The sequence below is a fragment of the Ambystoma mexicanum genome, chromosome 2q (assembly GCF_040938575.1).
Source record: "Ambystoma mexicanum isolate Mex_15411 chromosome 2q, UKY_AmexF1_1, whole genome shotgun sequence".
Classification (NCBI taxonomy): domain Eukaryota; kingdom Metazoa; phylum Chordata; class Amphibia; order Caudata; family Ambystomatidae; genus Ambystoma; species Ambystoma mexicanum.
In genome coordinates, this window is record NC_090924.1 from 112,432,786 (window position 1) to 112,457,569 (window position 24,784).

The 24,784-nt window shown below is 47.3% G+C and overlaps 1 protein-coding gene across 2 annotated transcripts in view; it reads left to right on the plus strand.

The window, feature by feature from the left end:
• The window catches only part of CRAMP1 (cramped chromatin regulator homolog 1), a 1,760,184-nt gene that overhangs the window by 86,099 nt on the left and 1,649,301 nt on the right, over positions 1-24,784 (plus strand). For both annotated transcript variants that reach the window (XM_069646975.1, XM_069646973.1), the window contains exon 3: positions 1,906-2,099. In XM_069646975.1, the coding sequence (XP_069503076.1) occupies positions 1,906-2,099 (194 nt within the window). The remainder of the gene's footprint in view (positions 1-1,905; positions 2,100-24,784) is intronic.

Sequence of the window (24,784 nt, forward strand, 5' to 3'; positions counted from 1 at the left end):
AAACGTTGCAATTACTCTGACATGGGCATATGACATGATCTCTGGGACTGTAAGATTTCATTTGTCTGAACCTCAGGGTTGGTTTGTTGCAATTCGTAGTACACCTACCTATATAAGTTTTTTTTCTTGAAATTGGTTGGTTGCTACAAGATGGATTATGCAACAAGCAGTGCACTCCGGAATCTTGGTTTTGAGTTGGGGGTGGAGTCAACTGGTAACTCCCATTTATAAAACATAATACAGTAAAGTTGGAAGTCCTTAATATGAATACTCTGTATTGTGATGATGACATTTGGAGAAGTTGGGGGGTGCACCCTTGTGACTATGGGAGCCAGGGCAGCTGTCCTCAATGATGCTGGCCCTAGACGTAGTATCCAGGGGATTTTCCAGAGCCTCCACCTTATACCTAGCCTTATGCTCTGTACATCGTAGATATGCCGGGAATCCGCACTGTGGTCTCAAAGTCCTAGCATGCAGTTGGAAGAGAGGGACATATGGAACTTAGTGAGTTTTTCTTGCGAACCCCCTGTCGCTGGGATTCAGTGAGCCACAGTTTACCCACTACAATTCCAAAATACCATCAAGTAACTGTGTGCAAGCATGGTTAGAGGGTGCGGCATGAGGCCTTCCTGTGGTAACGCGGCAGACCTTGTAGTACCTAGTGTAATAAGGCCTCAATTATGCGGAATACCAAAGCAGCTGAATGCACTGGCAGTGCCTTCCTGGAGTCGGGCAACCATGAAGTAAGGACCTCTTGACTCCACGTTATTTGACCGCCTATTTTGTCCGCTGTGGCTCGATACATAGAAGTGAATTCACATGATTACGTTTTAGTTCATTCTGGCTTCCACCAATCTGACGGCCTGCTTCCGATTACCATACAGCCACTGCAGGTTCCCTGTTCAAGAGCCCAATCAAAGACCCAGGAAGATTAAAAAGAAACTGACCAAGATGGTCGTTGGGAGTTAGGAGATTGTTGACGAACATAGAGAGAGGACAAAAGAAAGAAGAGGAAGAGGATGGATTTGTGAAAGAAGATAGTACGATTAGTGTTCAGAGGGGAAAGCGGAGGGCCATGGAGAAGGCTGAGCAGGATCCCCAGAAGAGAGACCGAGAAAGGGTGAAGTTGGAAACAGTGGAGTAGGAAAGTCAACTAGAGTAGAAAGGAGAGGACCCAGAGGGTGGAGAGCTGTAAAGTGAGTTCCAGGAGGCAGGGGCGTTGGTCAAGTAGAGGGCTGTTCAAGACCTGGACTAGAGGGGTGCTCCTAAGCTTGTCGGGGAAAAGTGGCCATCAAAGGGCGCACATCAAAGTGGACATGAGACTGGTTAAAGAAAACAAGTGCATGAAAGTACCCTAAGTTGCCGACTGGACCTAAAGAGTCGGACGCCTGACCCCCGCTCGGAAAATTTAGGGTGCATGTTTAGTCAGTCCCGGTAGTAGAGTTCAGGACCACCAATGTGACATCTTGATGAATTCGGCCCCAGCCAAGAAGGATCCGGATAAAGAAATACATGCTTGTATTACTATAAAATCCCAGAGATTGTGCATGAATATTTAATCTACAAAGGGAGACCTTACTGAAAGAGTGGGAAGAACTGGTGATCCATGGTTCTAATAGAAGTCGAGCGCCAAGTAGGAAGCTGCGTCACTGTTTGATTTGTAAAGCCTGCCTAATGTCTTGTTAAAAATAAGAAACTATTCACCCCCAAACTGTTTTCTGTTGATCGTTCAGCTAAACGTTCATATTAATTAATCTCTCAAATGAAATAAGTATTTAACACAAACTTTTTTGCTCTTTCTAAATAACAGACTTTGTGCAAGACTGTGGTTATTAGTTGGCTTATCAGATGGTCATTAACTGCTATTCAAACTGGTATTTTCAATTCCTCATTTATTTCTTGCAGATAATGGGGGCTCATCCTCTGGCTGCCCTTCAACTATCTCTCTATGCTCTGCTTCTATTGGTGGCTCTAAAACATCACGCACCCTTTGCTCATCTGCCAGTGAAAAGGAGGACGGCATTAAAAAGAAGGTCCGGCGGCAGTGGGAGTCCTGGAGTACAGAAGATAAAAACACTTTCTTTGAGGGTCTTTACGAGGTGAGCATGATGCATGCAGCAGGGACTTTTTTCCTAACCCTTGGAAGTGGTTTTGTTTGTTACTGCATTCTGTATGTTTTCTTCCAGTTTTATTCGTTCAGACTTAAGATTGTCTTGTTCTTAAAATAAGCTGCTCCAGTTTTCTGGTGGAAACTTACTGAAAACATTTGTCTTTCCTTTTGGGTGCACAAACACTAACCAATAATATGTAATTGCTTTGCTCAATTCTGGGGGTTGCCCTTCTTTTTAAAACTACTTTAAAGTACTTTTTCATATAACTAAACCAGAATCATTGTATTAATAGAGCATATATATTTCACTATAAAATTTAATTTTCAAAGTATAAACAACCAATAGTACCCATCAGTTAAAGCAACTATTTCTTTAATTACAGATTTCATTACAATGAAAGTGAATGTTCTTTCATTATACGTTCTGTTTTATTGAAACAGCATATCTGAATGCCTCACCTCAAAGCCCTCACAACCCCCAATTACACTGTCAAGTTACCAGTTATCCTTTGAACATAGCCTTTATATAATTTAGAAAGCTTTTAATTTTCACGCTCAAAGTAAATATCCTCTATTCAGTGTACTTGGTCTTCGCTAACTTCTTTCTGGTTCCTCGTGCGTGTCTGCACAGGCACCTTTCGAGACCTTTTCACGAAAGCACATGAATTTCAGATATGGAAATCATTTGTGATTTCTCCAGTACAATCTTCAAGTGACACAAATGTACTTAATTTGCGTTCTCTTACAACTGGTCTCCTTTTCCCTATACTCTTGGGTTGTAAGTGTTAATAGCGTCTCCACTGGATTGCCAATTGCTGAGCATAGCTATGAATTCAAAAAGGAAACTAACGTGCATCAAGCATGCTTGTCTTGCTCACCTTCTGTTACTGTTGCCTTTTCCCTTTTCTCAGTTCCTGAGGGCTGGACATGTTTTGCTGAGCAATATAACTGCTGTCGAGTGTTTTTTATTTTTTTTTATTTCAGAAACCAATAAGTTCCTTTTTCATGAAGTGTGTTTTGTTCCACCCACTTTTCAAAGTGTTAGTCGTGCTTAGTCCAGGGTCACCGTTTGCTTGATTGGCTACTGTGCAACAGGCTTTCAAATAGGTAGTTTTGGGCTCTTCTTAACCATCGAACTTTTAAAAAAAATGTTTTTAATTTCTTTGAATAGCTGCTGTGAAAGTCATCTTTTTTTGTAAATTCTTATTTATTGCAGTAACGTAGAACAACGTTGTGCATGTCCTGTCTTATAACCACTGCAAACATTTCTTCCCCCTCTCCTCACCCCTCGCTTCACCCACTCATTTCACCACCCCGACCCAAGGTAACGAACTAAAATGACGGCACAATGCCAACCCATTTTCACTGGTAGTACCACCAACATGGCTTTTCCATTCCTTCTCGTGTACAGTTTACACTTTACTGCACATGTTCTCTTATTTGGGGGGGGGAGAAAATAACCATATGGGAGGCTCCTCCACTCCGATTACCTACATAGCAAACAGTACCAATAACTGGTCTAGGTGCCTCTCAATCCCATCCAAGCTTTTGATCCATCCCAACACCTCTTTCCAAAAACAAGGCACCTTTGGGCACGCCCAGCACATGTGCCAGTACAGGGCCCTCTCTCCACAACCTCGCCAACAACCAGGATTTACCCCAGGAAACATTTTCTAAAAGCACACAGGGTCATATTGCCACCCATATAGTCATTTATTCCGTGTAATTTTATACTGGCACGCAATCAAAATTTTGTGCCTGTTTATACGCAATTCCCTCCAGGACTTAACAAATTCAACTGCCAGGTCAGACTCACATCTCTTTCTATAGGGCTCTACCCCCTGTCACCAATAGAAGGTACCTGTATAGCTGGAAATCAAAATTTTAGTTGTACTAAATGTACTGAGGATATTCTTGGTTTCTGTAATTTCTCTGTAGAACTGCTTTCCACTTACTAGCCATGAGAACCCCCCTTCAATTGTAAATACATGAAGACTGATAACTTTCCCATATGTAAACCTTCCTCTAATACCTCCAGCGCGTCAACTCAGGTCACTTCAACAGTTGTCCTACCTGCTCTCCAGCCCCGCCTCATACCATGGCTGGAAGCGGAGAGGATCAACTATTTAATCCCTAACCAGTGGGTGCCAAAGGTGACTTATAGGGGAGAGCCATGTGAAAACTATCTGCATCTCCTTCCGATTTCTCTCTCTCTTCGACCCCCCCCCCCCGCCCTTCCCCATTAAACCCAATATCCTATGGCTACGTACTTTTTTTTTTTTTCGGTACGTCCTTTGGGGCCCACAGCCACACCTCCACCTTGGCCGGACGTAACCAACATAACCCATTGCTTTTCTACTACATCTCATAAGTGTATTTATTTTATTTATTTATTTTTGCATTTGTTTCAGCGCACTGAACCCTCGGCTATCTAATCGCTAGTTACATCGTGAGACAAAGTACAGAATACAGAGAATGCAAGAGCAATCGGGAAACAAAACTGGGTGGAGGGATTCCATGTGTCTTAATTTCTTGGTACGAGGGGTAAGGTGGGGGATTGAGGGGGAGACAGGTATCCGATGGTCTTAATCTGTTATCTAAGGCAACTTTTAGGCAAAAAGCAAGGTTTTTGGATTTTCTCTGAAGGTCTAGTAGGAAGGTTAATTTCTCAAGGTGATGGGGAGATTGTTCCAGAACCTGGTAGCTTTGACTTTGAGCTCTGTCCTACGTTTTTTCTTGTTAAGATGGGCACTCTGAGGAGATGGCTGTTTGTGGATCATAGAGGATGAGGGGGCGGGGGGAGTATTTCACCACCCGGCGTGATAGGTAGGCCGGGGCAGTGTGTGTGGTGCACCTGTGTGTGATAGAGAGGGTCTTGAATTTAATTTGTTCACAAATCGGGAGCCAGTGGGCATCTTTCCTAGCCTTTGTGACATGATCATGCTTGACAAACCTAGAGCTGCTCAGAAGGCATTGTTCTGATGGGTTTGCAGCTTGCACAGGTTACCTTCAGAGGTTCCTGCAAAGAGAGCGTTACATAATCAGGTTTGGCTGCGGTGATGGCTCTATCTATGGTGAGGCAGTTAGTTGTAGTGAGAAATGGCTTGCTGGCATACAGAAGTTTTGTGTTGTAGGCAGCGGACGAGGCAATGAAATTACCTGATGCGAAAGTTCAAGGGTGGCGACTAGGTATATGCCCAGGGTTGGCTGCAGAAGATGTTTGGACCTGGTTGCCGTCAATGTCAAAACTGAGCAGCCCTACAGTAAATATACAAATCCGGTAATCGCACGCACTCCACCTCTTTTCTTGGGCCTAATCGGAGTGCAATAGCCCACCCTCTGCTTAAAATACTTTAAAAACCATAACATGTTTTGCTTCAGTTCAGTGAACATCTCCTGCGGGACCTTAATGGGAATCATCTGGAACAAATCGAGAACCTTTTGGCAAAAGGGTCAACTTTACAGCATTCAAGAGTCCCATCCATGATAGTGTCAATCGGGACCATACCTCTAGTCCTCCAGATAGAGCACTGAACATGGGGGGGATAGTTGGCTTTGTATAGCTCCCAAAGGTCCTTTGTCACGTTCACCCCTGGGTATTTCCGATCGTCCTGTTGGATGGCCAGTCGACTTCTTCAGGTCCTCAACTGATCTTCAGGCCCCCTTCCAATTGGGAAGAGTATCGATTTGTCTGCATTCACCTTTAAAACCAGCCTCTCATCTACTATCTGTTATGATGCAGAGAGCCACCAGAATTGATGTTCTCAGGTTGCACAAATGGAGGAGAATGTCACCCTCCTACATCCTGAGTTCATATTCCCTGTCCCCACTCTCAATCCTTCCACTCCTTGTCTTACCTTATTTTAACTGCCAGAGGCTCTATATAGAGAGAGGGCAACCCTGTCTGATGCTCCGTCCCAAATGAAAGGGAGGGGGAGCCCTTCCATTAACCAAGACCTGAGCAACTTGGCCAATATACAGGGCTTTTATCCCTCTGTTATTCCCTTCACCAAATCACAGTTTACGAAGAAACTCCCAGTCTAACCGAATAGAATAATCTCCTGCTTCCCTGGTCAATTTCACGAGCTTCAGTGTCTTAAGCGTCTGCTCAATGTCGAAACTGTATAAAACTCGAGGTGTATTAGGCGGGGCATCAAGTCCTCGAGACGCGTGGCCAGGGTTCTAGTGTAGATTTTCTCATCTATGTTCAGTAAAGATGTCGGGCGGTATTAGTGACACTTCACTGGGTCCCTACTGTGAGACAGGTGTCTCACTTGCTAGTTCCCGGGGATCTGTCATCCAGGTGGCCAGGACACAGCCATCCAGTTCCTGGGGGTGGACTAGTGAGGGAACATCACCTGGATGAGGGTTCCTCTGGAGTGGAAGTGGGACACCGAAGGGTGAGACGCAGTATCCCCGCCTTTTCCCCATCTTACCCGGTAGGATATTACGAAACTCCACCTCCCTCCCCCTTTCCTAACACAAACACTTTCCCACAGCGTGAATGACAATGGACCAATACCCGATCCGTTTACCTGACCTGTCCCAAAACAAGGGTCAGCCAGGAAGTTTGGAAACCAACATGATACCAGTGCGAGAGGGGGCCTCAATGGTATCAAGAAAGACACAAGTGATCACAGTTCAAGGGTGTTTATTAAACTGTATAGGTAGAGTGGAAAACGCATAATCTAAACCGAAGTCTAAGATTGGAGCAAGCTACGACCATCGAATCAAAATAAGGCAGTACTAGCGGCATCTTGTCAAATAAAAGGGCCTATACTAAGAAAAACCTATGGCCAATTGTTAAGCTAAATACAAAGAGTGTGGGATAGGGCTCACAAGAAGTAAATAAGTGTTCACAAATAATAAATTCGGATGCAATAATCGTGGTCTCCCTTCCCCATGTTTTGAGCACCGGTAAGTTCCTTTCTGCTTGTATGTTGGGTGATGCCTTTTCACCCCTGGATCCCCCTCTTCCGGGCACAGCTCCCTCCCAAATGTTAGCCTCCCTCGGTTGGGTTCACTACGGCTTTCAACACAATTCCTTTTGTGCTATTCACAAATCTTAATAGACCTCATAAGTTTGCTGGTCCGGTAACGATGGTACCGGTAAGCTTGCCGGTACCGGTGTTACCGAACTGGCAAACTACGAGTTATGCTCTCGGGTGCTTTGCGTACCGGCACCCGCGAGCAGAGCATGTCGGATGCACCGGCACCATTCAAGAATGGTGCCGGTGCATCCGACCTTCCCATTCCCATTGAGCCCTGTAGGATGCATCCTAACTGTTTGAACACCACCCCATCCGTGCCCCCTTTGTGACTGTCTTTTTTTTAATATAATGGTTTTGTAGCCCTATTGAGCCCTATAGGGCTCAATGGGAATGGGGATTTTTTTATTCTGGCGCCCGTGAATGGACAATTACCGGGTCCGGCGGGCCATAATGACCCAGTAATTGCCCATTCGCGTTTGCTGGAAAAATTCAAAAATGTGCACGTTTGGGTGCAGTCTGCCGGTTTTACCGGCAAGGCTACCGGCAAACTTGTAATGAGGCCCAATGTCTTTTTAACCCTTTAAATGCCAAGGGTCCCGGTAAGGCAATGGCTTCTGTGAATTTTGAGAAAAGCAATGCCCGCTACATTCCCCCTGACTCTTACATGGTACACAGGTTTTTTATGCTTACGGCCTGAACAGATGTACTTAGCATGTGTAAGTAAGGAAAACAAATGTGGTGAGGAATGGCACTCATACATTTTTTTGAAAGAGCACAGGCAGACCTTTTGATAGGTAGGTGACTTTGTGCAGGTAACAAAAGTGTGTAGTGCCTAAAGCAACGACTAAATGTAGGTCGCGTTTGGGAAACAAGGGTTGTGTGAGACAGTGCAGTAGCAAATGTTCGAAATCAGTATGAAAACCATGCAAACACAACAAATGTCCTACCTTCCCGCGTTCCCACAGGTGTCCCGATGAAAACGGTACATACATGTGTGGGTGCACCTACCTGGGCGCAAAGGGAAAAGGCTAAACCTCTGGTAACCCCAAGTCTTTCAGCAGAGCAGATTCTGCAGGTTTTCGTTCTTGTGGACAACCTACAGATTTGGGCCTGGGGTGTTGAAGCCACCAAGGAAAACAGGGAACCCCATGCATTTCCGAAAAGAAGACACCCGTGGGAATCCAAAGTGGTCTTACTTGCGCGAACCGCAACAGAATTTATTACCCACAATCCCCAGCAAAATCCTAAATTTGGCAAACCCCCCCCCCCCCCACAATTTTCAGAACATTCCCTCTGCTGCACTTACTTGGGCGGAAAAGATCGTGTCGACCGTCCACAAGTAAGGCAGATTTTTGGACCTATTTTGCTTGCTTTAACCAAGTGGCAGCCGAAACTACAAAGCTTGAAAACAAACAGATCTGCCGTTCTCTACAGTGGCTTTTCTGCTGATTTGAAAGATTCTCTTGAGGTAGTACTCTCCATCTCTGCAGCTTTTCCAGATTTTGAAGATCTGGTATTGCAACTGGATGCACGCTTAACGGAATGACTAGATGAGTGACAGCAACCTGACCTCAAAATGGGAAAACCTGACTCCTGCCCAAACCCAGGGGGGTGGGGGGGATGTTCCTGAACCCATGCAAATTGGACTGGTACAAGGACCGCTAACCCAGAAAGAGCGTGATTGAAGTTGAAAAGACAACCTGTGGCCCATCATGAGACCAGGAAACTACAAGACTCGTCCATACACAAGGAGTTCCTCGGATAAGTCGGTTTTCTCAAGGCTCTAACAGCTCGCTACACACGTTTGCCTGTGCACTTTCTTCTACCTAGCCAGGCTCCTTTATACGCAACTACCTTTGTGGATTCAGGAGCTATGGGAACTTATATTGACATCTACCATGCCAAGGTAAACTGCTTCCCAGTCATGGCAAACAACTGTCCGGAAGCAGTGGATAATCACATTTGACTACAGACATGATTGATCATTGAACGGACCACATGGGTCTTTATGAGAATTGATGAAGGACAACAGGAGGTCCTGTGTTTTGTTTTGATTAGGTAGCGGCTCCCCGTTTTGGTATCTGTCTGTAACTACCTTGACTGGGAAAACATAACCCTGATATAGACTTAGATCTGGACTCCCTATGATCTTCCTGTGCTTCCCCATGTCAAGCACTACTCGCCAGTGTTTCAGCTACTTGCTACATTTGTGAGACACCTAAGGTGTTTTTCCAATGTTATTCCAGGGGATTCTTTGCTCAGGTGGCCAGGGGAGGGCCATTGCTCTTGGATCCCAACCCTGGGGGTGGACAAGTGGGGGAAGATCACCTGGGCAGGGGGTCCTTGGAGTCTGCGAGAGGAGCGCCCTTGGGCGAGCCGGGGTATTCCAATGCACCTCTACCTGATATCCCAGCAGCCATTATGGGATGTTGTCACCAAAATCCCATCTCCCCCAGCACTTTCCCTTGGGGAAAAGGCAGAGAAGACGGGGTAACTCCAAATTACCTCTAAGATCTAATATGAATTTTACCTCCCCACAACACTACAACTCCCATAATCCCATTCCCCTATTGAAATCCACTGGGACGTGTAAGAGGCAGCTGGGAGCCATGAGGATTACCCATAGGAATCAATAGACAATGGATTCCTATGAGCAGTCTCCATGTTGTCCCGATAATGAGGTCAGGCAGAGTCGAGCCGGGAGGGACAACTATTCACAACTGACTCCAATTAACTCTAGCTGGGAGTATAAAAGCAGCAGCCAGGAACAGCATTGTGAGTGAGTAGGGTATGCCGGAAGGTACCAGAGAGCAGGAGAGAGCCCTAGTGAGCTGGAGAGACCCTGGGTGACCAGGAGTTGAAGGAGAAAACTGCCCAAACACTGACCCTGCTATCAGAGAGGAGATTGCAGTGTGGAAGAGGAAACTGTCCCACCAGAAGGCAAGACCAGGGGCAGCTCTGATTGTCTGGCGATACCAACAGTTAAACTCCTAGCCTGGGCCAGGCAGGCAAACCCAGGTCTCTGAGGAGCAGGGAGAGACCCTGATCTCCTACAAACACCCCCTTTTGGCTCCTGCAGCTACCAATGAAAAGAAGTGTCATTTTGTGGAGGAAAGAAGTGGGAGCAAAATCAGCCCAGTGCATTCAGGGACTCAAAGTCCCAAAACCTTTTGGTTAAAATTGTGACTTTTGCTAGGAGGGTCTGAGCTCGAACAAGGGAGGCCTTTTGAGGACCTAAAAAGGGGTCTGAGCCCGGCACAGGGAGTACTTTGAGGAATTTACAAGAAGGTTCCGAGTCCGACAGAGGTAGACTCAGTGGTGAAACTACAAGACAATTAAAACCTTTAAAACCAGCTGCAGAGTTCCATATGTAATCTTCCCTCCAGTTGTGTACCCCCAAGCTTTTTGCTTTGTTTAAACAGCATAGTCTGACTTTACCAGAGGAGCACAGCCTTCTGCTGCACTACTCTGGACTTTTCGGTCACTTTTTATGGGGAAACTGACATGCCCTTAAAGACAGTCAGTACTGGGAGAATTTGTTTCCCTTAGTCCTTGTCAATGTTGCAACTTTTCTGCAACATGTTGCAAGTGCACAAAGTACCTTACAGTGCACTTGAGTCTTCCTGTGATTTCTAAAGGCCCTACATACTATGGAAGGATTTTTTAGGAGAAGTGCAGATGTGCCTTGCACAGGGCTGGTGGCAGCTTATCGTTTAGTGTATTTTTAACCCTTTTTGGCCAGGTAAACCGTAATTACCACGTTTGGCATGGTTAGGTGGCCTGGCTCCAAAATGGCCACGCCACGAGGTTCTTTGTCCTGTCCTTTGGCCATCTTGCCTCTTCCTCTTCCCCAGGTCGAGCCGACCTGGGTCAGTCCTTATTTGGGCATGTATTTTCCCACGAAGCGCCAAGCTTTCACAGGCTTCTACATGCCTTGTGTGCATGCCCCCAGGATGTGAGCTGGCCTGTCTAGTTCAATACACTTCCTGGGTGCCATAGTCTGGTGTGCTGTGAATGCCTGGGACCACAGTGGGGCATGATTGGTCCATGTATGGTATGCCTGTATGTGAGCAGATCTCCCATTGGGTCCTCTTCATTTGAGATTTTGGATAAGAGAAGGATCCAATCAACCATACCATGTCGATCTTTGGAGTTCTCACCGAACGAAGGATAGGATCCAAGTATCCTGAAATTAAGCAGCCGAGTCGTGGAACCACTGGTGACCCGGTGGAAGATTTGGCACCCTGAGCTCAGTCGTCCCGTAGGACCCCTCTGCATCTGGTCATCCTAGGTCTGCAAAGACGTTTCGACCCATTGGAATAGTGGGACCAGCTATTCCCGGCACCTTCATCAAAACCTGCAAGCCTTTTCGGAAAACGTGCCTGGGCCTACCAGTGGGCTGACCAGCTTGTGCAGGAGATTTGCTCTGTCACCGCTGCCGTTTCGAGCAAACTGTGTTCACAGCGCTCTCACACCGTATTTCATACACTTGACATTCCAAGGTCTGGAGTAAAGTGAGTGCGCCGGAACCGGAGTATACACAGTTACCGTGTCGCCCAGCCATGGTGATGAACTTTACAAGTTCATTGCAGATGTGGTCCTCTGCCCTGAAGCCTGCTACAGAGCAACTGGCCTGATCAATCCACCATCAGCAGAGTAATCGGCACTATCTCGTTTGGGAATCAATGCTGTATCTTCGTCGCTGACAGCTGCAGAGGAGCGAAATTGCTGCAATTGAACCTGGGACCGAAGTGGACTCGACTGCCGAAGTTTGGTCCAGAGTGCGCCGGGGGTCGGTGAGTAATTGCAACCCTAACTGGTGGGCCCTAGTGCATCCATCCATTTTTACAAATGAGTGGCCCCTAAGGGCCCCTCTCCTTTCCACTGCTAGTGCAAACTATTCCCAACTCTTGGAATCGACTCTGCCGTCAAGTGCAGGGCCTCCTCGAATAGTGGGAACCTATTATGCATCACCTCACCTACCTTCCTGAGCTGCTACAGCCCCTACAAAAGTCAGTTACGCCCATTTGAACTACTGTGTGCGCCAGCGTCGCAAGTACATTTGAGCATTAGGCTCACCTCATCTTGGGGATTGGGCTGCCTTTCAGTTAGGACTGTGTTTGATGCAGAAGGGCCTAAAGACTATTTGCACTGCCTGCTTCATTCCCTGTTTAGGTTGTGGACCTGTTTGGTGCATTCATCCTTTAGACCCTATTGGTCTTGTATATATGTGTGTAGATAGGATTGTATTGGTTTAATAGTATTGCTGTGTGTTGAACTGCAAAGGCCCTGGAATAAATGTATTTTTATTTTTGATATATGGGCGTGGCTAGCTGGCCATATAGGAGATTGCGCGGCTCCAGCTGATCCGGAATAAATCCTGCGATGCCTGCCTGACGAGGACAACTGGCAAACTTTTGAAACCAACCCAAAGCTGCAAGAAGGGCTGCATGTGGCGTACTGAGTTAGAGACTGAACTGAGGCAGGAGAGAGGAGTTGGAGGCGGAAGAAGATTGCTGAGATCCCGAGGACGTCCAGGCAAAATGGTCGCCCCGGGAGAACAAAGGAAGCAGGGACCGTGATCCGAAACTCCCTCCGTGCTGAGCATGTTGTATTACAAATGACACAACGTCCCTGCCGGTTTCCGAGTGGGGAGATTTTGGCAGTTGCTGTCATAAGGAGCTGGGGATCTGTTGCGGCTGGATGGCAACTTGAATCCCTGCTCTGAGGTTCAGAAGATGAACTCACACCAACACTGTGGCCGTGGAGCAGTGGGAAGCTTCATGATGGCGGGTGGGCGCACACGGAACTGAGGAAGAGTGCGTTGCCCGCTGTGGAGACATGAATGTTGGCAGTGGCAGCCCGACTTGTCCTGCCTACATTTCTGGGAGGCGAGTGAGATTGGAATGCCTGGGACATTGCGGTGTCCCGCGGGGGGCACGGATTCGGGCTATGCCGCTTTGAAGGGCAGCCCGGCCCCTCCTCCCCACGCATCTATTAAGGCCCCTGCCATAGTGCTTTGCTTCCCCACCTACCCTGCCTCCAGCAGTGCCCCCCCCACCCCCGGGGGCTCACAGACTCCCGCTCCCTCAGCTGGATGAGCGCCTCGGCACCCAGATACACAAGCCTCCGGCCCTGACACGGCAACTCAGCACTTCGATGTCCTATGAAACGTGTTACTCAGCTGGGCTTACCGCTGCCAAGCGGCTCCGGTGGAAGCCTATTGGCTTCTGAATACGGCGTGAGCACCTGCAACAACTAACCTGGGGAGGCTCCTCTCATCCCTCATGTACTATAGCGTGGTGCACATTTGGAGTGTGGGACAATAACTGAGGTGACTTAAAGTAACTTACTCCCTTATAGATCGGGCAGTGCACATCTGTCCCCCCCCCCCCCCCCCCCCCCTGTTTTCAACATAGCACACAGCATAAAGGGGAAGCATGACACCAAAGGAGATAAAGCACCAGCTAGCAAGAGGTCAGGGCTAAGGAAGCACACGGGCATTGGCTCTACACAATGGGGTCAGAGTCCGAGACACCGGCTAAGGCCTCCCATGGAAATACATAGACCGTGCCTCACACTGAGATGATAAATGCGCCACAGACCAACATTTGAGGCCTGAGAACTGGAACAGACTAAAGTGGAAGCTGCAGGAACCCAAATTTAGAAAGAAGAGGACAACAGTTAATGCTGGCAGAGAGAGGTACCCCTGAGGAGTGCGGCAAATACATGAATTTAACCCCAGCCCCGGAAAAGCAGCCATGGAACAGAAACCTGGGCATGATGGCAAAAGGATTAGCGCTCCAATGCTGATGAGTATGTAACCACTAAACTCCACAGAAGTATCACTAACCGCAGACACACCCAGGCCCCAGCCAGCGTGCCCGGGTGCCCCCACAACAGAAAAAGGGGCTGAACGAGCCTACGCAAGTATGCATAACGAGCTCACAGACTCCGACCATTCGAGGCAGAGACGCCCAGAGACACTGCGATGGCATCCATGATTTTAAACGTTCTTCAATAAAGTTCGTCAAGGGCAAACCAGAGCGAGCCAGGTTTCAACTTAAATGCAGTCCATAAAGCCTTTCCTTAAAAAAAAAAAAAATGCAATTCGCACCTTAATTAATATGTATGGAAAACCTCCTCGAAGCCGAACGTACTTAGTACTGGATTAGAGCGTTTTCTCTGCACGCCTTCTACTCCAGTGCTTGTTTCATGACCTTTTCCCGGCTTGCTGATGGCTCTCCAGGATGCAGTCGTTCCTTGCTGGCCTCGGGCTTGGATTTACTTAAACAAACAAAACGTCCGGTGTCCGTTTTCACACTGGAATCTCCTTTTACTCAGGAGCCTTCATCCGCTGAGCATTAGGTCTGCAAACCAGGTATGGGGCACTTCGGTGTGTTTTTCGTTTCCTTATAATATGCCCACCGATATGAGGAACTTGCCTCATACCAGTCCGAGTTCGCTCCGTCAGCCTCCTTCCACTCCTGCAAGGCGAGAGACAAGTTGAGTTGTTTTCACCTGTTTTTAACTCCCGTGGCCCTCCTCCCCAGCAATTAACATCGGGCGTTCCCAGCCATGTGTTTCTCACCCCTGAGGCTAATTCTCCTCCTCCCTGCTTAACCCACGCATAGCCTGCCTTATTTTTAACTCCTGCCTGCAAGCGTTCCTCGTTATATGGAAACGTGGTTTTCCGTCTTCCCCATCTCATTTCTTTACCCCTTTTCAGGCTTTTATGTTGAACATGCATCGGCTGGGGCATTCTGTGATATGTAGATTGGGTCTTTGTTTGTTCACTCGTGTCCCTTCTATTTTTCCTAGTAGTTGGCTGGTGGGGCATTCTGGGATTTGTAGTTTTTCCACTTTTGACTCTTATACTTAGTATTTTGGTATCTTGTGGGACAATTGGCTTGTCCTCTTCACTGCTATTTTTCCCCGCAATGCTGGCCGCTACTGTTTCCCCATCACATTCTGGGAGAGACTATGCAACCTAAACTATAAGAAGTACATAGAAATGCAACATGCAAGTTGGGATAAACCGGGGAGGCTGCTGGCATGGCTATATAAAAACGGGACGCCCGGATCATCGACAAGAGAGATAAAGGGAGAAAATAGCCAAATATGGGACACCCAAGAGAGCGTAAACGGGGGATTTCTTTAATTCTACCAACACCTATACGAGGACGCTGGAGGGGTAGAAGTAGAGGAGATAGGGGAGACGTTAGAGGATATTGGGTTACCTAAACTGAGTGTAGAAGAAAGGGAGAATGCCCCAGTTACATTAGAGGAGCTAGTAACAGTGGTCAAACAATTACCCACTAGCAAAGCCCCAGGAGCGGACGGGCTCCCTAGTGAGTTTTACAAAACATACAGGTTAGAACAGGTAGAAGGCGAAGCAAGTGAAATAGCAATTATCTCGCTGGACGCGGGTAAAGCCTTTGATTCCTTAAGATGGCCCTCGTTGATGGTGGCCTTGAAGGAATATGAAATGGGGCCTGGGTACTTGAGGTGGGTGCAACTGTTGTATAGCTTGCCACTAGCCAGAGTCAAAATGGGAGCGATTATTTTGGACAAATGGCAACTCGGCAGAGGAACTAGACAAGGCTGCCCATGGTCTCCGATGCTGTATATCCTTGCACTACAAACTCTAGCGATTTACCTGAGACAAAAATATGAAGGGGTAGTGGTCTACACTAAGGGGGGGCCGCACCTAATATCATTGTATGCAGACAACGTGCTGCTGTACCTGAGATATCTGGAGGAAAACCTGCAATACATTTTAGAAGTAATGGATTCTCGTCACTCTCCGGCATAGCGGTCAACCCCAAGAAGTCGTGTATATTTCCCCTAGGGAGATGCAAAGGAATCCCACTAGAGAACCTAACAGTCTTAAAGATACCCTGGGAGACCAGAATGTTTAGATATTTGGGGATCAATATCTATCACGTGGTAGAAGATTAACACACAGAAAGCAGTAGCAATCATTGAAAACAGCATGAGGTTCTGGGCTAAACTCACCCTAGCCATGGTTTGGAGGGTGGCATTGTTGAAGATGGTTGTATTGCCCAGGCTGTTGAATTTTTTTGTAAATATCCCATACTAGTTGCCCAGGCGCTTCTTTAACAAACTTCAGAGCTTATGTAGAGGCTTTATTTGGCACAATACCAGGAATAGGATTGCCCTATGGAAACTACAAAACGCATAGGATAGAGGGGGCATAAAACGAACATTGCGATATACCATCTGGCTGGGCAGCTACAGTATGTGGCTAAGTGGCTAACGGAGGATACAACAGCAGAATCCAAACTGTTGAGGGATGAATGTGCCCCGTTCTTCCTGAAAGAACTGATATGGCTGCCCAAATCAGAGTTAAAAGGGCGATCGAAGCTGCTGGAACTGGGTTGGGAGACATGGCGCAAGGCATGCGAGGCTATGGAGAACCTGAGTCTGTGCTCCCCGTAAGTGTCGCTACTGGCATTACGGGGAATGGATGAACAACTAAGAGATGATTCGTAGACACTGGGACCTGGTGGGCATAGCAACACTGTGAGATGTGTGGCGAGATGGGAAAGTACTGGAATTCCAAACGCTAGTTGAAGAAACCGGAGTACACCCGGGTCAATATATCGCCTACACTAGATTGGTAAGGTGGGTAAGAGAGACCTGGTCTGAAATAGAACTAGAAGACCAACCAGACACGGCCATAGAAACAATATGTGAAATCTCGGAAGGGGGGCACAATGTATCCCGGATCTATGAACTGGTAATGTCCAGGGTGGGAAAGTAAGTGACCCAGCTGAGACAGGAGTGGGAGGAGGATGCAGGGGAATCCATGCAAGACGGGCATTGGGAAAGAGCACGGAGATACCATAAAAAGGTGTCCAGGAACGCGAGACTACAACAGATCCAGGTATATGTAACCCATAGGACGTACATGACCCCTCCAAAGGATAGCCTGATTCAAGAGCACAGAGACACAAACATGCCCTAAATGCGGGGAGGTGAACGCAGGAATTATGCACATGTTTTGGGCATGCCCGGAATTTGGGAAATTCTGGGATGAAGTTAACCATCGCTTAACCGGGAAAGGAATCAAGCTAGATGTGAGATCCGTGTAGGCTTGCATGGTGGGGGGGTGTGGGGGATTCACTAGACCACGGAACCTGAAACATGTGAGCACACTCAAGGATTTGGCCTACATTCTGGCCAAACATAGAATAGCTATGGGTTGGAAAGCGTGCCATAGACCCAGGATAGAGGTGTGGTGGCATGATCTGCTAAAATGGGCTGAAACGGAAATGGTAGTATGGTACGAAGCGGCCAATAAAGGGGATGGGGGGGATGATGAAGCGGGATCACTGGTAGCCTGGAGACAACTTGTGGCCACACTATCTAGGTCCACCCAGTCCAGTCCAAGCGAACGCGACCCCTCCGGGGGCACTGAAGGAGGAGTGTCCCCTGACACATGACAAATGACAATTGAAAGAGTGGTGGAGTAGGCTTGAGTTAAGGGGGAGGGTTAGTAGATGGCAGTGATAAATACACGTAAATGTACATGATGTTGAGAAGCTTGTAACTTAAACTGTCGGGTGTGTTTTTGGCTTTTGTGAGTTGTAAAAAAACAATAAAAATTGTTTAAAAATAATTATATATATTATATTGCAAGAAAGAAGGGGTGGAAGAAACCCTCATGCACCTTATCTTGCTGTGCCCAGCTTTACTGAAAGAACGTATTCTATACTTCGAGCAATTTATTGTACATCTACACTCTGTTAATACGGAAATGTTGTGGTTTCAGATACGACGCAACTGCTCCACGGTCTTGAAAATAAGAATTATTGCCTTTTTAAAGAACTTTTGTTTTTTGGAATGAAATGTTTAGTACGAGATCTTAAAACCTTAGTTATCTGCATATACGATTTTAGATGAATTGTGATGATAATGAAATGTTTTTGATTTTAAAATGCTTTTTATGTTGTATATTTTTTTTTATCTTGTGATTCTACTTTTGTAAAGGTTTATACAAACCATATACAAATAAATAAATAAAATATATTATATAATTGCTGAGACTTGTGGAATCTGCTTAGATCACATGCTGTACATAGGCCGACATCTATTGGAAGCTGAGGAGTATTAGTTTGTTTTTTGAAACTCGAAAAGGGGCGTCGAACTAGGGCGTGCCAGTAATACTATCCCTAGTGTGATGTCCACTGTACCCATGATCCCTCACGCGTGTAGGATTGTTTTTTCCCGCCATACTTGTCGGAAGCATAGTTGCGGAGTTCCCTGGCTTTTAGCCATTTATCATAGAATTATCAAAAAATCCTCGTTCTCAAACTACACTTCGAAGATAGACGCTGGTACTTGAGACCAAGGAACAACCACCGTCGAGACTACACAACGGACTTTGGGGCCTCGGAAGGCCTCTGGCCTCGGTCTGCAAGTAGGGAGAGTGGGGGGGTGGACATACACACACACAGTCTTTTTCCTACTTATACCCGCCAGCTGCCAGATATTGACATATGGAGAGTACTCCATTTAAATTCTGCCCGAATTGCAACCGTAAGTTCCCCTTGGTAGATGAACAGAACACCTGTAACCTGTGTCTTCCAAGGGACCACCCCAAGGCAACTTGTCGAGCTTGTAAGCTCTTCAAAGCCAAGACACGTAAGGACCGCTCCACCAAGCGTTGGGCTCACTACGCCAGACAACTTGACGCCTTGGCCGCAGTGGGTTCCTTCAGCGATGACCGCAACGGGCACAGGGGTGTCGGCAGGAACCCAAGCGCTAGCACCTGACCTCGGAGGACTACCGGCGGGCCAGTTATGGGGACTACACCCAGCGGCAAGAGCGCCACCCACACTTCCACTAAACACACTAACCCCTCCCGAGATTCGACACGCGTGTCGAGTGATCGGAATAAGAAGGCACAGAGAGAGCGGTCCGCCAAATCCGTGTCCTCTGGGCGTTCCAGGTCACTGTCGCCCCATGACACACAGCAATCATCCACAATTGCTAAGAGTGCCACACTACCTAAAGTCCCGGACGTACGGTCATCGGACGATTAATCCAACCTCTACCCCCAGGCAGCATGTTGGACGGCTACTCCGGTAGTTCGTTCGATGTCTTTTTCCGAGATTCCACGCCCCACTGCCAAGACTCCCGAATCTCGTGATCCCTCCTCCAATTCTCGACGCCAGGCGTCGAAAGAGTCAGAAAAATCCAAGGGGTCAGGAAAACACTCCTCTACACATGGGAAAGGGGAAAAACAACATAAGAAAGCATCTGAACACCATGTTCAGGAGAAACACCCCAGATCTTTAGGAAAGTCCAAGGCGACTGACCCTGTCACTAAGGGAAAGATTATTCCTCCCACGGCTCAGGATATGGGCATGGAGGAAGAGGATGAGGATCCTGTAGTCCTTCTAGTTCAAAAAATTGGAATTCAGACAATATTGATAGGGTAATGAGAAGAATGACATTTATGGCAGACTTCTATGAGAAAGACCCTAATTATGTCCGGAGCTATACCAACACTCCAGCTACCTCTGACCCTTTGGGGTCCAAGCCCTATCAACCCCCTACTCGAAGAGGCTCCAGCGCAGGGTTCGTTGTCAGACCATTTGCTAGTTGAACCTTACCATCCAGAGTCCTATGGCGAGGAATCAAACAAATATGCTGGAAACCAGACCGGAGTTTCTTACTATGGGGACCATGACGACCTGGAAGAGGAGGAAGAAGATGAGGCGGAAGCCTACAATCTCGACTCCCCTATTGCCAAGGACCCCCCGGTGAACGACTCACCTGTTGACAATCAGCCTTTGCTTAACGAAGTTTTAGCCAAGGCGGCAGCCCATTTCCAAATTGACACTCAAGGGGCCAAAGAAGAGACAGATTTTGCAGAGCAAATTCTAGGGGATAAAAGATCCATTGCCCAGGCTATCCCCATTCTAAAGTCTATTCAATGCAGAATCAATTCTTCTCTGCTCCCCCCTAATCTTACCCGGGCAGTTAACCCACAAATAGAAAAGTTATTCAGTGCCACTCCCTCTGACCCACTCTACATAAGGGGTCAGCTCAAACCCGACTCATTGGTGGTTAGAACCACCCGAAAAAGAGCGGGAACACCACTAGCATCCTCCGAAGCTCCCCCGGACAAGGAGAGCAAGAGAATATATGGGCTAGGAAGGAAGGTTGCATCCACGTCGGCATACCAAGCACGTATTGCCAATACCACCACTCTGCTGGCAAGCTACAACTTCCACCAATGGGAGCAGGTAGCTGCCCTCATTGCCTCCGCACCAGAACCTCTAAAGAGCCAGTTGGCCCAGATTGCGTCGGAAGGAAGATCAATGTCCGGATGCATTCTCAAGGCTAACTTTGATGCAGTAGACAATGCAGGGAGGCTGATAGCCAAGCATGTCTTTTAATTACTGTGCTTTCTGCTAAGGCAGTCAGGGTTGAAACCCGAGACACAAGCCACCCTCATTGACATGCCAGTGGAACCAAACGTCCTGTTTGGAAAAGCAGTGGAAGAAGCGCTAAAAACAGCCAAAGATGAATATGACCCCCTTAAAGTCTCTTGGCCAGCTAACAAATAAACCCACAAACCAGCGGGGAAATAATAATTTTCGTCGCCCCTGCGGCCAAAACTCCCAGAGAGGGTCAAATTACTATCAGAACCAAGGAACTTCGTGAGGCGTCAACCAGCAAGCTACCCAGGGTTTCACCAGAGGTCAGGAGCGGGGCCGTGGTAGGGGCAGAGGTAGCCCAGGGAGAGGCGGTACGCCTCCCAACAAACAGTGACATTCCGCTCCGCGGTACGTCACTCCCCCAGTAGGGGGGCACATTTCTATCTTCGCCCACGCATGGGAAGGGATCACTTCGGACAGATGGGTGCTGTCCACTGTGTCTGCGGGTTTTGGGGAGAATTCTCATTCTATGGCTAATTTCCCTTACCTCTAGAGTCCCCCAGCAGCTTTGCTGCATTTGAAGGGTTTACTTTTTTTTCCTGCTAAGTGTGACCTTTTTAGGCATATTTGCTATGTGTGTTCTAGGCTATTTTTTTGTGTTTAATGGCTATGGGGTTTATCGCACCCTCATAGGAACCATCTTTATACACATGTGTTACACAGCACCCTCAGTGCAGTGACACAGGTGTGTCGTAGCGACCCCCAAACATAGACTCCATACCCTGGGACTGACTACTGTCTCCCAGGGCATGTAAAGTCCCCATTGACTTTACTAGTCAATTTTTATGAACTAAACCAGTACAACCCATCTCACTATGGAGGTACTGGGAAGGGTTATTAGTTTTTCCCTGGTGTTTATTATCGACAGGGTACGGTACAGTCCCTCTCTCAAAAGTTTCTGGCAGGTAGCAGTGGTTACTACTGAAAATATTCGATCGCAAATATTTCCCTATGGGATTTTCCCATTGTTCGAGGCTACCACTTTTTCTGACAGCCTCTAACATACTGCCGGTTTTTTATTTTTAACTTTACTCCGGTAGGTTTTATTTGCTAGAACTTTAATATAAATTCTTTCTCGTGTCTTTCTCTAAACTCCTAACCCAGGTCAGGGATCCTTTGTTCGTCCTTTTGGCGGGCTTCTGCCAAGAAGCCCTCCTTTCGGCGCCACTGAGTCTGGGGTGGGTCCATTGTGTGGGGGGGTAGGACCCCTGGACAGGGTTGCCGCAGCAACCCATGTCACACTCTAACCTGATAGGCTGGTGGGTCTCCCGCCAAGATGACCACTCCACTGTGTGACAGCTAGGCTGTATGAATGGGGATCTTTTTGCTTAAAAGCAGGGTCCTGAGGACTGGAAGAGCAAGACGTCGCCACTGGAACTGAGGAACCAAAGAGGAGAGAAGCCAAAGACCTCTGCAACGACTGAACCATTGGTGAAGCCCTGCTGCAGCGTCTCGCCACTTTTCTCCACACGACGAGAAGAGATCTTCATCTGAAAGAGCCTTCTTCCCTTGAGCTGGTGGGGCCAACCAGTTTGCTAATCGCCTTCTTGGACCTGCCCTGGTCGAATCGCCAGTGCGGTAGCACTAAAGGTCTTTTAAATCCTTTACCTACCTGTTGGGTTGGCCGCCCCTTTCGTCTAACATCATCTTTCGCCTTCTGCACCCACCTTTTCGAATCGTTAACCAAAGACTTGACTGCAGCTACAAGAACATTTTGCTCCTGGGCCCTTGCCCTGTACCATTGACTCTGGCATAGGCCTATTGACTCTGGCTAATTTTGTTAGAACTTCCTTCTCTAGATTGCTTCTCAACTAGAACTGTGTTGGTGCACCTAATTCTTATAACCACCTTTTCCTTCCCACTTTTAAAACTTGTGAAGTGCCATTTTGCTCGGTTTTCATTTAAGTATTCTCTATGCTAAAGTACTGCCTTGCCTAAACTTGTTCACAAACTTATTGGGAAGTGTTGCTAAGGTGCCTAAGAAGATATTCCTGTATAACTTGTCCTTTCCCTCCCTTGTGAGAAATTGCTAGAGTGCCATTTGTGTTTGGTTTTCACTGTGCCGTTTTGCTCAGTTTTCACTCTTGCTCAAACTTTTCTAAAATTTAACTAGGGAGTTGTGCATACTTTCCTTGACTGATTTTAACGGTATCAGGTAATAACATCCCCATATATATGGTCGCCGTAAATAAGATCGGTGGGAAAATGTCGCGGCGATATTATTTGGGTGACCATATATATGGGGACAGGGGCAAAAAAAAGGAAAAAAAAAAGTTTGGGGGTTGCGGGGGTGTCCCCTGCATGTTCCATGCAATAATGTTGCCACAAAAAACGGCAATTTTTCGGCGATATTTTTGCATGGCAAGATTTTTGTGGTGACATTATTACATGGAACCATTTTAACTTGCGTTATTAAATGTGATTAATGCGTTGAACTGGAAGTGTGTAAAATAAATATATATTCTTTTAAAATACAAAGCTTTGGTCAGTGTTTCCTTGTACCATAGCACGGTAGTCCTATTGTGTAGACCCTGAATACTGCCCATCTCCCTCTTGAGTTAAGTCTGACTGCTTAGCCACAGCTACCAACAAAATCGTTATGGTACAGACTAATACCAAAGGGGATTTATTGCTCATACCTGTAGTCTTAATCTTCTGTAGTACTCCCTAAGGGAACTGCACAGGATTCTGGCTAACAGCGGGATACTGTCTTGAACTATTGGAACACCCCAGCGACCATCCTCCAAGACAGAAGATGCACTCCTTGGAGCACCAAAGAATCCTCCTCGAGGAGATCGTCCTTCTTCTTGCAAAGGATGCAATAGAACTCGTCCCGGGCAACCAGGTAAAGAAGGGTATTTATTCAACTTACTTCCTTGTGCCAAAAAAGATCTAACAATGCGCCCAGTATTAGACTTACGCCCTGCAAACAAGTATGTCAAGCCACAAACATTTTGCATGACTACGCTACAGGAAGTAATCCCCCTACTAAAAAGAGGAGATTACATGGCAACTTTGGATATGAAGGAGGCTTATTTTCATATTTTCATGCTCCCAGCGCACAGAAGTTTCTTGCGTTTCAAAATAGACAGCCAGCACTACCAGTTCAAGGTGCTGCCCTTTGGTATGGCCTCGGCTCCAAGGGTATTCACCAAAGCAAATTCCTCAATATTAGTCCGGTCGCCAGATAAGGGATGCGCAAAGCGATGTGTTTGCTAGGCATGATGGCATCATGCATTTACCTGGTTCCCCACGAGCACCTGCGCATGCGACCCATGCAGGAATAGTTGGCGAAACAGAGGTCTCAGGCAAGTGATCAGTGGGACGATCTAGTGGTCGTTTCGCCAACACTAGAACAGAGTCTTCGCTGGTGGACAAGAGAGAATCTTTCAGAGGGGAAACCCTTTTACGACCCAGAAATACAGGCCGTAGTCGCAACAGACGCGTCCCTGTCAGGGTGGGGAGCACACCTACTTCACCACACAGCTCAGGGTCTCTGGTCTCACACAGTGGCTCAGAATCACATCAACTTGCTAGAACTTCTGGCAGTCATCAGAGCGTTTCGGGCGTTTGAACCCCACCTTTCCAACCTGTCAGTGCAAATCCTAACAGACAGCACAACGGCAATGTTTTACATAAACAAACAAGGGGGCACTCGTTCACCAAATCTGTCCAGGCTTGCCCAGAAAATTTGGATATGGTCACTCAGACGGAACATTTACCTGTCATCTCAACATGTTCCAGGGGATCTCAATTCACTGGCGGACGCTTTGAGCAGAGATCCCCTCCCAGAAGAACACGAATGGCGTCTACACAAAGACGTAGATCTCTTTTCTCAATGGGGTTTCCCCCACTATAGACCTATTCGCCACAAGCGAAAACAGACAATGCCCAGAGTTCGGATCCGGGTTCCCCCAGCCAGGCTCCAAGGGGGAACGCTCTATGGATGAATTGGTTAGGGATGTTTGCCTACGCTTTTCCACCAACCCCTCTGATGAGGAAGGTGGTCAACAAGATACACAGGGAATCCATGACGCTCATCCTAGTTGCTCCTATGTGGGCGAGACAACCAGGGTTCCCACACGTGCGCAGACTGGCGGTGTGACCCCATCAGACTCCCGTGCTGGTACAACCTACTCTCTGAGCAGGAAGGACAAACAGTGCATCCTCAACCGAACTCGTTCAACTTGGCAGCATGGCTCCTGAAG